Consider the following 17,816-nt stretch of genomic DNA (forward strand, 5'->3'; position numbering starts at 1 on the left):
TCCTATCATGGCACGGGTGTGGGCCTAGTGGAAAAAAGATGTTCCAGAAATAGGAAATCACTAAATAATAATTAAGGGATTAAAAAATATCTTCAAAAGCACCCAATCTCTATATTGGAGAGAAACACAAATCAAAATTATACACCGGGCATATATTGCGCCTGGAATACAAGCCAAGTTTTCGGATAAGTGTTACGGTGACTGCCCAAAGTGTTCTGGGAAGGATGCCCGCTTTTTCCATATGTTTTGGTCATGCCCCCGAATACAAGACTTCTGGAATAAAATAGGTGATTTTATAGACAATATATACCAAATAAAATATAGAAGAGATTCTATAAGCCTGTTATTGGGAGCAGAACAAGGGGAGGTAGCGGACAAAACAAGATACCCTAGGCTTATCCAAACAATTCTGTTGATAGTCAAGAGATGCATTGTGCTAAAGTGGATAGACAAAGAACCACCAACTTTGGATCTAGTAGAGCGCAAAATGCTGGACCTGTTCAAATTGGATAGGTTGGATGCATGGTTAGAAGGGCCATCCTCAAAAAATAGGATGATTGCGCATTGGCAACAGTTCCTTCTAAACACCCAATTTATCAATAGGAAAATCTGAGAGGAAATACTAGAAACTAATATATAAGGTACTCAAGGATTCACCAGGATAAAGTGTTTAAATGAAAGAAACTAGAGAGATACGTCGATTCAGTTAGAGTGACTTTTAGTTAAAGTTAAGATTTAGAATAGGATTTTATTTATTTTTTGTATTTTCTAGGCATGTTTTATGTGGAGTCTTCCTCCTATATAACAAAAATGTTAAGGATAGGAATAAATTGGATCTTCTGAAGGAAACGAAAGGGCCGAAAGAAAAAGGGAAGAAAATAATAGATCACAACCAGGTATGAGGCACTTTCAAGATTGAAAGCAAAGCATAGACAAAGAATTGGGAACAACAGTCAAGGGTATAAATGATACTATGTGTATGGTATAACCGAAAGCTGTATAAGTAGCAAATGTATCAATATAGGCTATGATCAATGCTGTACTGTAAAAGTTTATATTCTATGTATCTGTGTGATCAGAATAAATAAAGTTAAAAAAAACATACTTTAGTCCATAGGATAACTTGGGGAGACCCATATCTGTAAGGGAAATAGGACTGGGATATCTGGGCTCGAAAACCAGGAGTCGGGGGGACACTGAGCAGCCCCCGTGTAATTCACCCCGTATACCGGCAAATCATGCCTGCACACCGGGGAAAATTAAGGGACTACCGGTAACCTTGGCCCCCAAACTCCAGCAAACAAAACCACTGCATTTCTACCCAATTATCCCATCTAAAACTTACACACAGAAAGTTTCATGAGTCCAGGGCAAAGGTAACATGTAAAGGTTAAAGTGTCCCCTGCTTTTCCACTTTTCATGTGATAATACCGGCCACAGCTTATGGTGCTATGTAGCTGCCGGGGACCCACGGTTCTCAGGGGCAACCAGGTTGGCTTAACCTTTAGTGTATAGCCCTGTTACCCCCTTACTGTCGCAGGCATTACATACACAATCAAAGAAACGCTAGGAAAAAGAGAATCCCTACCCCAAATATCTCACAAGCTGCAGTAATGGGATGAGAGACATAACAGAAGAAATAGATATAACTTAAATAGGTATCTTTTGATATGGCACAGTCATTTTTTTATGAAAAAGTTGAAAAATCATTTCCCATAGCATAACCCTAAAGGGAAGTCCTGATTTCAGCTCTCTCTCTCTCTCTCTGCATGTACAATAGTAGACATTAATATGATGCCAGGATTCCACGCCAGATATGGCTGGATACATTAGTCTAAAGTGCAATAGTAAGCTCTTTATCATTGGAAGGTCCTATACAAATATAGCAGAAAAAATGCAAAAAATGCATTAAGCAGCGCACTGCCCAGAGAAGTAGGGAAACATGTGGTATAAAAATGAAAAATGTATTTCCAAACCAACATTACAAAAAGGAGGTGTGAACCCTCCTACGCGTTTCACACAAACTTGCTTTATCAAGGAGTATGGTGTGATGCATGAGGAGCCCCCTAACATATTGCCAACAATCATATCTTCATTTCAAATTTTGGCACCAAAAACAGGTGCGCATGATGTAATTGCGGGCGTGTGCATGCTCCCGTGAGCGTGCCCGTACACATATGCACATGACATCATTGCGTTACGAACACCCTGTTCCCATGGGTCATGGATCCCACGCTGACACCGCTCCCCCAATGACGCCAATGCTAATCCGCCTATAATACTGAAGAAAGGAGGCAAAGGTACACCCCCATCATCAAGCCTGGGGAGATACATGCACTGCAGCTGCAACAGACGTCTGCACGTCCCTCCAAGCCGAGTCAGGCAGGGCCCTGCTCCCTCCCGGCCCCCAGTGACGTCAGCATCAACAAAGAAAAGTCTGAATACCTTGACAGCATCAGTTGTGCACTAAATATTCCTATAACAGAATTGTCAGAGTAAATAATATATTTACATGGAGCTAGGTCATTTACAAATTAGGACCCACTAGTAGTATAGAGGAATACTGAGTATATCTTTGATCAAATATGAATCCCAATTTGCATATAGGAGGTCCCTCCTAAAGCGAAAAAACACATCATTTACACAAGACGAACAAACTAGATATAAACTCATTCCTCCCAGAAAGACAAATATACAATACCCTTTAATATCAAAACCTCTGAGAATGAGTTGATTTATAAAAATGGCTAAAAAAATGTATATATGTAGAATATACTTTATACTGTATATCTATAATGTATATCTACTTATATGTGTAATACACCTCCTAATTGAAAACCAGCTGCTATATGTTTATGTTTTAAACATGTGTTCTTATTATTGTCAATTCATATAATATTCATAAAAATGTACAGTATGTATAAACTTGTCATCTGCTTTTTTCATGATCTGGGGGATTATATAAAAGTTATGTTATTCTATTTGATTATTACCTTTTTTTCCTGTCTTTCCCTTTTCCCTAAGCTCCCTCCTACCTCTATAGCCCTCCCCATCCTCTCCTCTCCTTCCCCCTTCAACCTCCCGCCCCCCTTCCCCAACACTCATCCTCCCTCCACCTTCCCTTTTTCGTTCCCAATTTACTACAATTAGGGTCTCATTAAAAAAAAGTTTAAAGCTCTCTATAGATTGTTCCTTGGAATTGAGTCATCAATTAATTATATCTTCCTAGGAGGATTAATCAAGATCTGTCATCTGATGAAACCAGAAAGGGAAAGACAGGAAAAAAAGGCTTGGGGGGAAAAAGGATGTGACGTACTACAGCCAATCAGAGTAGGGATGGAGTTCCCACGCTCTGTTTGGTTCTAGTACCATGTGACAAGCTTTCAATGACGTCACATCCTTTTTCCCCCCAATTCTCTGTCAAATGGTATACTAGAGCCAATCAGAGTAGGGATGGAGTTCCCACGCTCTGATTGGCTACCATACCATGTGAGGGCGGCCATGTGCCTTTTCATGACGTCATCTTAAAGGCAATTGAAGCAAAGCCATTCTGATTGGCTGTGATTTCATTCCCTTTAAGTGACGTCATAAATTTTTTTTTATCGGCCAAAACACATGGTTTTCACGGCCCAATCAGGACCGTGGGAACCATGACGAAAAATGTGACGTCATAGGCCTTTAAAAACCTATGTCGTCTCATTTTGAAGCCAGACGCCGCGGTGGAAGGACCTCCGGGCAAGAAAGAAGACCAGGGCGTGGCCGCAGACGGGGAGAAGACCCCGCCCCGCCCCGCTGGAAGGAGATAGAAGAAAGAAGAATACAGATGAAGATGGATTACAAATAGAAGACCCGTGGATTGATTTGGATTTTTAGTTTAATGTTTATTTTTTGTATGGTTTATTATTTTATGGGTTCCTGATCGTGGATTGGTTCGTGAGTAAGCTGTGCAACAGGAGTCGGTGGGGGCAAGTAATGGTAAGTGAACTAAAGAAATGTATTTTATTTAACTTGTTAATTTTTTCAAAAGGTTTTTAACATGTGTATTTTTTTTGTTGTTGCGGTATATCATTTCTTGCCACTGTATGTATGTATGTATATATGTCTAGAGAGATATATACATACAGGGTAAGAAATGATGTTGTTTTAAAAGCTTGATTTGATGTGTTTTAAATTAATTTGTCTATGCTGCTATGCTTTATTGTGTGTTTAAAGTATTTTAAAATTAGATAGATGTATTCCTTGGTATTGTATTGTGTGTTTGAGGGAGGTCAGCGATAGCCTTGGTTTTAAAGGTTGGATTTTGGTTGGTACTTATATTTTTTCACAGACTAAATTGTTCTGCTCCAGGCGTGAATTGTTTCATTGTTCACGATGGAGTGTGAATTGTTTAGGGATGTAAATAATGATTGCTAATTGATTTTTGTTTACTTGGTTGATTCATTTGAGAAGTGATGTTGTTTTAAAAGCTTGAATTGATGTGTTTTAAATTAATTTGTCTATGCTGCTATGCTTTATTGTGAGTTTAAAGTATTTTAAAATTAGATAGATGTATTCCTTGGTATTGTATTGTGTGTTTGAGGGAGGTCAGCGATAGCCTTGGGTAAGTGAACTAAAGAAATGTATTTTACTTAACTTGTTAATTTTTTTAAAAGCTTTTTTAACATGTGTATTTTTTTTTTGTGGTATATCATTTCTTGCAACTGTATGTATGTATGTATATATGTCTAGAGAGATATATACATACAGGGTAAGAAATGATGTTGTTTTAAAAGCTTGATTTGATGTGTTTTAAATTAATTTGTCTATGCTGCTATGCTTTATTGTGTGTTTAAAGTATTTTAAAATTAGATAGATGTAATCGTTGGTATTGTATTGTGTGTTGCCTTGGTTTTAAAGGTTGTATTCTGGTCGGTACTGTATTTTTTCACAGGCTAAATTGTTCTGCTCCAGGATTATTAAAGGAAATTGATTTTAATGTAGTGTCTGTATGGAGAAGTGTTTGGTTGTAGGACAGTATAGTTTTGATAACCCTTCTACATTTATTTGTATATTGGTTCATCGTGTGTATATATACTGTGTGTATATATATATATATATATATATATATATATATATATATATATATATATATATATATATATATATATATATACAGTGGTTGACAAATCACCAAAAAATCTACTCGCCACACAAAAAAATCTACTCGCCACCTAGTACCAAACGTGTGCTGCTTGGGCCAATATTTACTCGCCCGGGGGTTAAATCCACTCGCCCGGGGCGAGCAAATGTATAGGTTTGTCGAACACTGTATATATATATATATATATATCTCTAAAAAAACACAGAAAAAACAGGCGCACTCATAGCGTAAAATTGTATAACAATAAATTTATGGAGTAAGGGATAAAAATGCACACTCACAAACAAAGCATAAAAAAATGCGTTTTTGAGTACAACTCAGCTCGTTCAGATGCAGGAACCCAAGGAGGAGGACTTCGGTGTGATGTCCGCGGTGTGTCTTGCCACAATAGCCCCTCTAGGTCCTGGCAGGGACCGAGAGCCACGAGGGACGCCGCCTTCCCCTCTCTCCGGTGCTACACAGAGCATACACTGAATAGAGTCTCGCGTGAACTCGATGATGTCAGCGAGGTTTCAGCCGGGGAGAGTTCACAGTGTAAACAGGAACTTGAATGTCTGAATGGCTGGTAGCAAAATGCTAGCAAAGCAGCAGGAGTGCAATAATATAGATGAGTGCAAATAAAATCTGGACAGTAGGCTCCACAGCAATCTCTACGCGTTTCGTCTCAAGCGAGACTTCATCAGGAGTCATATATATACAGTATATATATATATAGTTGCATGATGAAGCCACTGTACAAATTCATGGGTGAAGGGTGGGTATCGGGCCACTGTGGCTTAACCCCTTAATCACCTTTGCGGTTATTATCTGATACGGTGTTTAAGGGGTTAATTGATATCTGAATGTAATTGCAATGTATTGGCTTTGTATTTGCTATGTATGTTGTGGGCAAGTAGGGATGATTCTCCGGGAAGCGCAAGGATATGTGGAAAAATATATATATAGATAGTGCAATATTGATGTGATAAATTCAAAGTAAATTGGCTGATCTATTGTAGATGTACTCACAAGTGTGAGAGGATTAAAGGCACGTAAAAGTATCTTTCCATAATATGGATATCACACGGTAGTCAGGAAATCAGTCTTAGCACCATATAGACTCCAAGAGACCTTAAAGAAGAAGACTGGACATAGTGCAGACTGTATACAAAGGATTTATAAAAGGTAAGTGGAAAGTATTACACTCACATGGTTTCAAAAGTTTAAAAGCATTTCGATCACACGCAGTGGATCTCAGCAGCCGGATAGATGGTGTATCTGGTTCCCCTCCTTCTGTGGCGTGCGTGTCACTGGTTGCGTTCCAACTGCACCGGAAGTGATGTCATCCACTTCCAGGGGTTCCGGCCAATGGTAAAGACGTCACTCTACGCGTTTCACCTCTTCGGTTTCATCAAGAGGTGAAACGCGTAGAGTGACGTCTTTACCATTGGCCGGAACCCCTGGAAGCGGATGACATCACTTCCGGTGCAGTTGGAACGCAACCAGTGACACGCACGCCACAGAAGGAAGGGAACCAGATACACCATCTATCCGGCTGCTGAGATCCACTGTGTGTGATAGAAATGCTTTTAAACTTTTGAAACCATGTGAGTGTAATACTTTCCACTTACCTTTTATAAATCCTTTGTATACAGTCTGCACTATGTCCAGTCTTCTTCTTTAAGGTCTCTTGGAGTCTATATGGGGCTAAGACTGATTTCCTGACTACCGTGTGATATCCATATTATGGAAAGATACCTTTACGTGCCTTTAATCCTCTCACACTTGTGAGTACATCTATAATAGATCAGCCAATTTACTTTGAATTTATCACATCAATATTGCACTATCTATATATATTTTTTTCCACATATCCTTGCGCTTCCCGGAGAATCATCCCTACTTCCTATCACGAGGACTGACAGAGCAATCCTCACCGGGTCATAGCAGCACCTGTTTATGTGTTTGTATACTGCACCGACACACTTTATTCGAGCAAATACCCGGTATGTACCTGGCAGATACCTGGAATGCGCCACTCCTAACCTCTGACAAGCCCCGTTGCATTTGCCTTCCCAGCCTGGGTTCATGCCTGGCTGATGGGCGGCTGATCTGTTAAATGATAATGATTAGGATTTAATAGGCTGCAATGCTTCGCGTGTCTACCAGATGGCATAAATTCATGAATTGTAATGCAGTTTATATATATATACTGTGCAGTATTGCAGCCAGCGGGAATAAAATGCTTCAATCCCTGCTTGGAAAAAAACCTCAATGTACTCGGGCAGAAAACAGTCACAAACCTCAATACACCCGGGTATACCCGAATTCGTGGGACTAGCCAAGCTCGAATAAAGTGTGTCGCCAGTGTAAGTATCACTTTTTGATTATTTCAATCACTATTATATCACTATGTTTAGCTAATTGATTTATGTAGAGCGCCACTTTTTAGATAAGTTTCTTTTTTCACATGTTGTGGGCAAGACAAGGATTTTGCTGGCGACGGACACTTCGTAATTGATGAGGTCAGTAGTACTTTATTTATTTGTATATGCTAGTTAATGTTTTTAATAAATGGCAATTAATCTATTATCCATATCTGGATAATAGTTATTTTGCACATTATTGTACTGTAGGTGTTGGGGGGGAGGGTGTATGTATTGAATGTATAGGCCAGGTTTATTTTTTTTACATTCAGGGTTGGTTCTGTGGTTCTGCGTGGGACCTCTGGAGACCACCTGCGGGTATCCTCGAGTATCCCAAGGGTATCAGGCTGGTGGTTCCATGGGTGACAAATGCGGCGATGATGATGTGTGGTCCCACTTCTGTGGGGGCACCGCAGACCCGTAGTCTGCGGGAATGACGATGTGTGGTCCCACTTATGTGGGGGCACCGCGGACCCGTAGTGAGCACCCGTGAGTTCCCCAGACCCCCGAGGGAACCACCCGAGGCCCCGCAGACACCTGTGGGTCTGACCCGGGGCTCCCAGACATCTGCGGGCCTACCGTGGGGACCCAATTGTGGCCCACGGTGACCCAAGGAGACCACCTGGGGATCCACAAGCAGGCCTCCAGAACCTGTGTAAAAAGGGCTACTGGTAAACTGTAGGTCTGTCCAGGTGCCCCGCCAGCCCACCGGGGACTCGCGTGGTGCTGCGTTATGAACCCTGTATGTAAAAGGATAAATCTTGTATTTATGGGGGGGCTCAGGGGGTGCGTAATGTATTTAATAAATATAATGCTGTTTATTGTGGGTCACTGTACTGTTTTTATTATGGGTACTGGGGGGGGGGAGGGGTGTTTCCCCAACGGTATGTAGGTAGGCCTCCCTTGTGGGTACTGGGTGGTTAGGCCTCACGGGGGGGGTTAGTGTGGGAGGGTATGTAGGCATCCCGAGTGGTGGGTGAGGGTGGGTTAACCCCTTAATGACTGTAGCGGTTAATAACCGCTATGGTGATTAAGGGGTTAGGGGACATTACTTTGTATTTTTTAATTTTTGTCTCTGTTTTGCAACAAGCAGCGGAGGGGCCGTGGGTAGTGGGTAGTGGGTAGTGGGTAGTGGGTGTGGGTGTGGTTATTTACACGGGATCCCCCTCCCCACATTTACATACAGTACACTGCACTCACAGAAAACACAGGCCAGGCAGATTTAACTGACACAATAGGGGGAGGGGGGTTTACACAGATTAGTCAAAGCAGGGAAGTTTAGCAGACACAATAGGGGGAGGGGTTTTTACATAGATTACAGTGAAGGCAGGGAAGCTTCACACACAATAGGGGGAGGTTTTTTTTTACATAGATTACAGTGAAGGCAGGAGGTTTAAAACACACAATAGGGGGAGGGGTTTTTACATAGATTACAGTGAAGGCAGGCAGGTTTAAAACACACAATAAAAATATGTATGTCATGTATTTATTGTTTATGTATTTTAAATACACAGGGGGTGTACTGTATGTTGTTTATTGCAATGTTTATTGGGGTCAAATCAAATGTCCCCAATAAACATGCTATTCTGCCTTCATTGCCTTAGCGGCTATCAGCTAAGGTAATGAAGCAGCATTTCTGTATTTTTAATAATATTGTGCAGGAGCAGGGGGTCCCTGAGCATTAATTTCTGGCTCAGGGAACCCCCTGCTCACTGTACAATATTATTAAAATACAGAAATGCTGCTTCATTACCATAGCACATAGCCGCTAAGGTAAAGAACGATTCTTTATTGATGTGTGTGTTTTATTTTTACTGTACATGTGCAGAGGGTCTCCGGAGCAGAACCGCTGTGGTTTTAGGTCCGGGGACCCCCTGCTCCCTGAGACACAGGCCCCTTTAGGGGGTGCCGGTATCCCTCTGCTTGGTTTACAGGCCGCGGTCACGTGATCGGGACCTTTAAAGGCAGAGGGATACCGGCACCTCATAAAGGGGGCTGTATCTCAGGGAGCAGGGGGTCCCCCGACCTGAAACCAACGCGGTTCAGCTCCGGAGACCCCCTGCACATCTACTCTATAAATAAAAATGTATTTCAAATGTATTTATTTATAGTTATTTATTTATTTAGATTTATTTATTTATTTTTTGGCGGCTGCCGTGTGAGTTTTTTTTTATTGTGGGTAGTGGGGGTGGGTGAAGGGGGTATTAGCCCCAACGGTGGCTGCTTAGGGCTTGCGGGGGTAGCGGGAGGGCTTAACCCCTTCATGACCATAGCGGTATTAACGGCTACGGTCGTGAAGGGGTTAAGTGCACCCGCAACCCCCCGCAAGTCCTAAACTCACACCAAGGGCCTAATACCACCTTCACCCACCCCCGCTACCCACAATAAAGCGGGCAAGGTGAGTTAACCCCTTCATTGCCTTAGCGGCTATACGCTAAGGTAATGAAGCAGCATTTCTGTATTTTTAATAATATTGTGCAGGAGCAGGGGGTCCCTGAGCATTAATTTCTGGCTCAGGGAACCCCCTGGTCACTGTACAATATTATTAAAATACAGAAATGCTGCTTCATGTGCAGAGGGTCTCCGGAGCAGAACCGCTGTGGTTTTAGGTCCGGGGACCCCCTGCTCCCCGAGATACAGGCCCCTTTAGGGGGTGCCGGTATCCCTCTGCTTGGTTTACAGGCCACGGTCACGTGATCGGGACCTTTAAAGGCAGAGGGATACCGGCACCTCATAAAGGGGGCTGTATCTCGGGGAGCAGGGGGTCCCCCGACCTGAAACCAACGCGGTTCAGCTCCGGAGACCCCCTGTACATGTACACTATGAATAAAAATGTACAGTACTGTATGTTAGGGGTTATAGGGGACGGCTTTAAAGACAACAGCTCGCAAACGCCCCCATGCGTTTTTACACGGCATTGCAGTATTGCAGCCAGCGGGAATAAAATGCTTAAATCACAGCCGCGAATATAACGCTATATACCCCGGGAGAAAACGACACAAAACCGCACATCACCGGGGTCCTCTGAAATTCGCGGAGCTAGCCAAGTAAGAATAAAGTTGGTCGCCAGTGTAATAATCAAATAGAATAACATAACTTTTATATAATCCCCCAGATCATGAAAAAAAGCAAATCAGTTAAAAAAGTGACTGAGGTTGCATTCTATATTGAGGCCATAAGGTGATTGTGTCTTCAACATTAAGATCCAATAGGCCTCCCTTCTGTCTAATAGGTTAAGTTTATTACCTCCTTGTTCTTTTAGTTTCACCTTTTCTATACCCCTAACAGTTAAATTCCGTACACCTCCCAAATGGCACTCCGTAAAGTGCTTTGATACGGGGTGTGAGCAGTCTTTTTTCTTTATTAGTATCTGATGTTCCATCACTCTTGTCTTGGGAGCCCTTGTAGTTCGTCCTACATAATTTAACCCGCATCCGCAGATTAACAAATATATGACGAATTGTGAGTCACAAATAAGAAAAGATTTGATAGGGAATGTTTCATTAAAATTAGAGGCCGCAAAACAAGATGATGGTTTCATCAGATGACAGATCTTGCCACCCCCACATCTGAAAGAGGCCTTAGTCGTAAAAGTCTGAGAAGTATTGACAATGCTAGGGGATACTGATTTAGCTATATTATTTGCTCGTCTATAGACAAAGCGTGGTCCCTTGTGTACAATATTCCTCAGGCTGTGATCCATCCATTAAAGATCCCAATGTTTCCGCATTATGTACTGAACCTGATCATTATTTCTATTAAATTGTGTTATAAACATAGGAATGTCATCCATGTCCTTAACAGTATTCTCCTGCTCTTGTCTATTATTGGGATAATTCCTGTATAAGTTTTTGTTATATTTTTTCTTTTTGTCATACTAGTAGTTATATTTTAAATCTACTTGATCAGTTCGGGATGTCCCATTCATTTTATCAAGTAAGGATTTTCTATCAATAGAGGACACCTCCTCAAAGGCTGATTGTAATGCCTCATGTTTGTATCCCCTCTGAAGAAAACGTTGGGTCAGCTCCCCAGACTGACGAAGGAAATCCTCCTCAGTGGAACAGTTCCTCCTCAGTCTGAGGAATTGACCCTTGGGAGGTAAATTGTAGACCCCATTTTATATAATTTAGGTGGATAATGAGAGATCCCTCACAAATGGTTGTAGGTACCTGTCAATATATTTGGACAACCCATCTCCCAAAGATCCAATAGACAAAATTATTGGTCTCCCCGGAGGGTCGACCAATGTCTTATGGATCTTTGGGAGATGGTAATATGCAGGAATAATAGGACATGGATTGACCAGAAATGTAATATCATCTTTGCTCAAATCATTGGTAATTTTGCCTAATTCAATCAGATCTACAAAAGCTCTAGAAAATGCATCTGTGGGGTCGCCTGGTAGCTCAGAGTAGGTTATAGCATCCCCAAGTTGGCGATAAGCCTCCTTGAGGTAGCTAGCCCTACTCTGAACCACCACCGCCCCACCTTTGTCGGCCTTTTTAATAACCAACAGAGAATTTTTTTGTAATGATTTAATCGCCTGTCTCTCCTTTCTGCTCAAGTTATCCTTATACGGATATTGGAACAAAAAAACATCTGCCAAAAGTCGTAGGTCTCTAATCACTAAATTCTCAAAGGTGGATAAATAATGACTTTTGTCAAATTGTATCTCAGGGCAAAGTATCTCAGGGCAAGAACTGTCAAATTCAGAAATATTGTTATTGAGTAGAGGGCTGAAACATGCCCCGACCATGGACTTTGATTTATTTAATACTGCAATTGATGTTCAAAAATGTGTCTGCAAATTAACCCTAAAGGCTTTTTTTCAGAAACAATCGAGCGTAGCGGATGGAGGTGAGAATATAATGGAGAGTACCGCCCCAACAAGCAATACAGGAGACAATATTGCCTCAGGACATACTGTGAATAGGGATGCTTTGGAAAACATGGAGATAGAGGATGGAATTTCCTATTTCAGGGATGCTTGCTATATGCAAGATTTAAAAAATCTTAATGAATTATTGGGTGAACACGAAGATAGTTCACAATCAACCAATGTACAGTACCAAACTTTAGTTTCTGGAAATCTGACCTGAAGGGAAATTCTGTCTTCTTCTGTAGAAGACAGAATTTCCCTTCAGGTCAGATTTCCAGAAACTAAAGTCTGGTACATTGGTTGATTGTGAACTATCTTCGTGTTCACCCAATAATTCATTAAGATTTTTTAAATCTTGCATATAGCAAGCATCCCTGAAATAGGAAATATATATATATATATATATATATATATATATATATATATATATATATATATATATATATATATATCTGCTTTTTCTCATAATCTCGGTCATATTTAACTTGTTTATTGGCCATGATTTCTTTTTCAATCCTGTCGATTGTGGTAGATAATATTGTATCATAGTTCTTAAAGCCTTCTAATTCCTGAAATTCTTGTAACTGTGATTGTAATTCCTTCACTTGTGCTTGTAAGGTTTTCCTATCTTTAATTTTTCGTTCCACAATCAATCCCATCAATTTGAAGGAGCAATGGTCTAATGCTGCAATCCATTGCTGTTCAAAAGTAGGGTCTTGAAAACCAAAAGTGGGTGCTTTTTTTATGTGAAGTCTTTTAGGAATTGTTTTATCTTTAATATAATTTTCTAATGAGATTAAGTCCTACCAGGATCTCGTGTCTTGGATTAACAATTTTTCTAATCTTTTGAAATGTGTTTTTTCGCTTTAGGTGGGACCTCCTATATGCAAATTGGGATTCATATTTGATCACAGATATACTGAGTCTTCCTCTATACTACTAGTGGGTCCTAATTTGTAAATGACCTAGCTCCATGTAAATATATTATTTACTTTGACAATTCTGTTATAGGAATATTTAGTGCACAACTGATGCCGTCAAGATATTCAGACTTTTCTTTGTTGATGCTGACGTCACTGGGGGCCGGGAGGGAGCAGGCACCTGCCTGACTCGGCTTGGAGGGACGTGCAGGCGTCTGTTGCAGCTGCAGTGCATGTATCTCCCCAGGCTTGATGAAGGGGGTGTACCTTTGCCTCCTATCTTCAGTATTATAGGCGGATTAGCATTGGCGTCATTGGGGGAGCGTTGTCAGCGAGGGATCCATAACCCATGGGAGCAGGGCGCTTGCCGGAGCGTGCACGCACCCACAATGACGTCATGCGCACCCGTTTTTGGCGCCAAAATTTGAAATTAATATATGATTGTTGGCACTATATTAGGGGGTCCCTCATGCATCACACCATACTTAAGTAATAATCCCCGAAGAACAGGGCATTATTGGCCAATAATGCCCTGGCTGGAAGAGATGAAGGCCCGAGGCGAAGCCGAGGGACTTTAACAAAGCCAGGGCATTATTGGCCAGTAATGACCTGTTCTGAGGGGATTATTACTATTATAGGCTAAATGTAGGCTTTTTTAAAAAATTTCATAAAAGATAAATATATGTAGTCATATTGATTTTTATCAGCATCATTATCTACATTCTTATACTTTTACTGCAAGTTTATTAAAAGGAAATTGTACATACACACAGCCTCCTCTATACACACACACACACACACACACACACACACACACACACACACACACACACACACACACACACACACTGCAACCCCCTCTCTATATACACAAACACACTCTGCAGCCCCCCACACACTGTGAAGCCCCCCTCCTCAACAGCCACAAAACACACTGTAGCCCTCCTCCACCCTCAACAGTAACAAAACACACACAGCAGCCACCCTCTACAACCACAAACACACAAAGCACAGAAACACACTGCAGACACACACACACATCCCCCAAAATACTCTGCAGCCCTCCTCCACCATCTACACCCACTGACACACACACACACACACACACACACACACACACACACACACACACACTCACCCACATACACACTGCAGCCCCCCTCTACACCCACAAAACACACTGAGGCACACACACCAACAAAACAGACTGCTGCCCCCTCTACATCCATAAAACACACACCAGCAGTCCCCTTCTACACCCACTGCAGCCCTCATGAAAATCCACACACTGCAGACACACACACACAGCCCTCTACACCCCTCCCCCACCCATAAAACACACACTGAAGACACACACTGCAGCCCCCCTTTTACACCCACAAAACACACACTGCAGACATGCACAAACCAACAGACCCTGCTAGCTCTACATCCACAAAACACACACTGCAGACACACACACAAAACACTCTGCACCCCTCCTCCACCCACAAAACACACACTGCAGCCCCCCCCCCCCTCTGCACCTACGAAACACACACACTGCAGAGATACACACACAAAATCAACAAAACAAACTCTGCCACCTCTACATCCACAAAACACACACCAGCAGCCCCCTCCCTACACCCACTGCAGCCCCCTGTAAACCCACACACTGCAGACACACACAGACCAACAAAATACTCTGCACCCTTCCTCCATCCACAAAACACACACTGAAGACACACACACTGCAGCTCCCCCTCTACACAAACAAAACACACACACAGCAGGCACACACCAAGAAGACTCTGCTGCCCTCTCTACACCAACAAAACACACACCAACAGAAGACACACACACATCAATAAAACACTCTGGTGGCCCCTGTACACCCACAAAACACACACACCTTTCCCCTCACTCTCCTGTGCAGAGCTCTCTGCAGGAAGGGTGGTGGAGGAGTCAGTGCCTGGTTGCAGGCAGGGTGGGGGAGGAGTCAGTGCCTTGCTGGTGCCGTCTGTCCTATCATCTCCCCTGTCTAAGAGCAAATTTCACTGTTTGTGAATGAAAACTGAAAGCTGATTGGCTGAAAAACTTGGCAGGGTGCCAAAAATTCCAGGCCATTACTGATTGGATAATGCCCAGAATTTTAACCAATCAGAGAGCAGGTATTTCAATAATGCCCGGAATTTATCAGCTTTAGCCTATAATCCTTGATAAAGCACGTTTGTGTGAAACGAGTAGGAGTAATGTTGGTTTGGCAATAAATGTTTCATTTTTATACCATCTGTTTCCCTACTTCTCTGGGCAGTGCGCTACTGTATGCATTTTTTGCATTTTTGCATTTTTTCTGCTGTGTTGATCTATACCTGCAGCTGGACACGCATTTAAGGAATTTATTTGGCTTTAGGAGTGGGTAAGATATATTGAAGACCTTTGAAGATTGATGACAAGATTTACTACAAACTTTGGTGAGTTCTTTGGACTTTTATTATATATATATTGTCTCCAATGAGGTGCGGCGAATTGAGAACATAATTTTTCTGTTACCTTCAGGAGGCCTAAGAAACGTAAGACTATTGTTACTCGCCTAGTAGTACACCCACTCCTAAAAAGAAAAAAGCCATTATTCCATGATAATTTGATGGAGATTTATTTAATATATTTCTGGGACTATTGGAGCACCCACTACACTATGTACCCTATACAAATAAAAGCTATTACTATTGCCCCAACCTTTTAATCAAGCCCTCCCTTTCACCACTGCCAACTTCTCCTTTCTTACCATCCTATTGAAGGCGCCTCTCAGCTCCTCTGCGTCCTCTTCCATCCGTTCTGCCATTTGCTGCCTGTCGCCAGCATTCTTACACACCAGCTTGCTGTGCATGAACGCCTTCACATACTCAATGACCAGCATCCTCTCTGTCTGTGCCAGCAAAAACTACAAAAAAGGGAAAAGGTATGGCGGCCCATGAATTTCTTGATACCTTATTACTTACAACAAGAACTTTTCTTTGCGTGGCTCCAACGACAGGCCGTCTCCTTTAGCAAAGGGTATGCAATGCATTGTAATAACAGCTTCAACCAGTGCTGCTTCTTACATTATGATATAGTAGTAGAAAAAGTACACTGTATAACTGGAGAAAAAAGAATTCCTTTACGTGGCTCACCACAGTAATTTAGTTTTATGAAAGAATTGAAATACTTTATTTCTAATATATGTGTAGCCAGGTCCCCCCTGCCTGTCAACCCCCCTCACCTTGCTGGCGATCGCGGGTGCCGCCGAGCCCCATGGCAGTCCCGTCGGCCGATCGCAAGAGTGGGGGCGGTGAGGATCCTGCTTCAGGGGGTTGCCGGGGACGCGCGCGGCCGGTTGCCAGGGCCGCGATTGCGTTGAGAAGGCTCCCGGCGCTCCCGAAGCAGGGCTGCAGGGCGCCGCCATCTCCTATGTGTTCGCGCATGCGCAGTAAAGATCTCGGTGCGGTGGCCAGCAGGGAAGTTCGCGCATGCGCAGGAGACGCGCGCGAACGTGGGCCAATCAGCAGAGGGCTCATAGAGAGGGACTACATATCCCATGAGCCTCAGGAGCGCCCCACATGACCCCAGGGAGCCAATAGGGCTACAGTATCTCCCTGCTTAGAGATATCGATACTTATCACGGGGTTTGGAGCACGTTAGTCGGCGTCAGGAGCAGCTAGGGGAAAGAGGTAGGGTGCAGGAGTCAGTGACTCCCTGCACTAGGCCAGCAGCCCCCTAGGCCCCAGATAGCCCTGAGCCACCAGTAGCTTTGAGTGTTTCAGGGACAGGCCCCAGGTTAGGGACCCTGCCCCTTACTATCCAGAGCCAGTTAGGGACACAGCGGACGCTGCGCTTCCATCCAGAGGCTTGGGATCAAGCCTGCTCAGCAGAGAGAGCGGAACCGTACCAAGGGTGGACCGCCCTCACAGATCTTCTCACCGGAGGAACCGGACGTCGTCCTAAAGTCGTCTGATCCTTTGTGAAGAGTCTTTAACGTCCAGGTGCCGTTGCACTGGGCAGGTAACGTTACGCACGTGCACACACGAGAGTACTCTCACATAGTGGCAGCGCTGACCACGGGACAAGGGGGGTTATTCTGTGGACACGGTGTGGGGGTACACGGTGGTGGGTGTGGGGATTATGCAATATCCTTATGCAGTGCTAACCTTTAATGTGTTTAGTGAATGTTATGCTCATATATGCAGTAAAGCCTGTTCTGTTTTACAACTGTTTGCTTAACGTGATTGTTTCCTGTGATGGCCTCCTCCCACTCCGTTGGGATCCCTCCCAGGTGGAGGCGTTGCACCACGAGATCGCATTATATGTATGTACCCCAGGCTCCCCAAGTGGAGGCTTAGGCTCCTGAGAGCCACACAGGTATACACAGCAGGTAGTAGCGTCTGTATTCACAAGGAATACCCGTTACATATGTATAAAATAATGGGCATCCAAAAGCTAAGAGTGAA

At 42.9% G+C, this 17,816-nt stretch overlaps 1 protein-coding gene across 1 annotated transcript in view; it reads right to left on the reverse strand.

Moving 5' to 3' along the window:
* EXOC3L1 (exocyst complex component 3 like 1) overlaps window positions 1–17,816 on the reverse strand; it is a 116,788-nt gene that overhangs the window by 24,762 nt on the left and 74,210 nt on the right. Inside the window, exon 11 of the mRNA XM_075577061.1 lies at window positions 16,118–16,273. Within this exon, the coding sequence (XP_075433176.1) occupies window positions 16,118–16,273 (156 nt within the window). The remainder of the gene's footprint in view (window positions 1–16,117; window positions 16,274–17,816) is intronic.

Source organism: Ascaphus truei, chromosome 19 (assembly GCF_040206685.1).
Source record: "Ascaphus truei isolate aAscTru1 chromosome 19, aAscTru1.hap1, whole genome shotgun sequence".
NCBI lineage: Eukaryota > Metazoa > Chordata > Amphibia > Anura > Ascaphidae > Ascaphus > Ascaphus truei.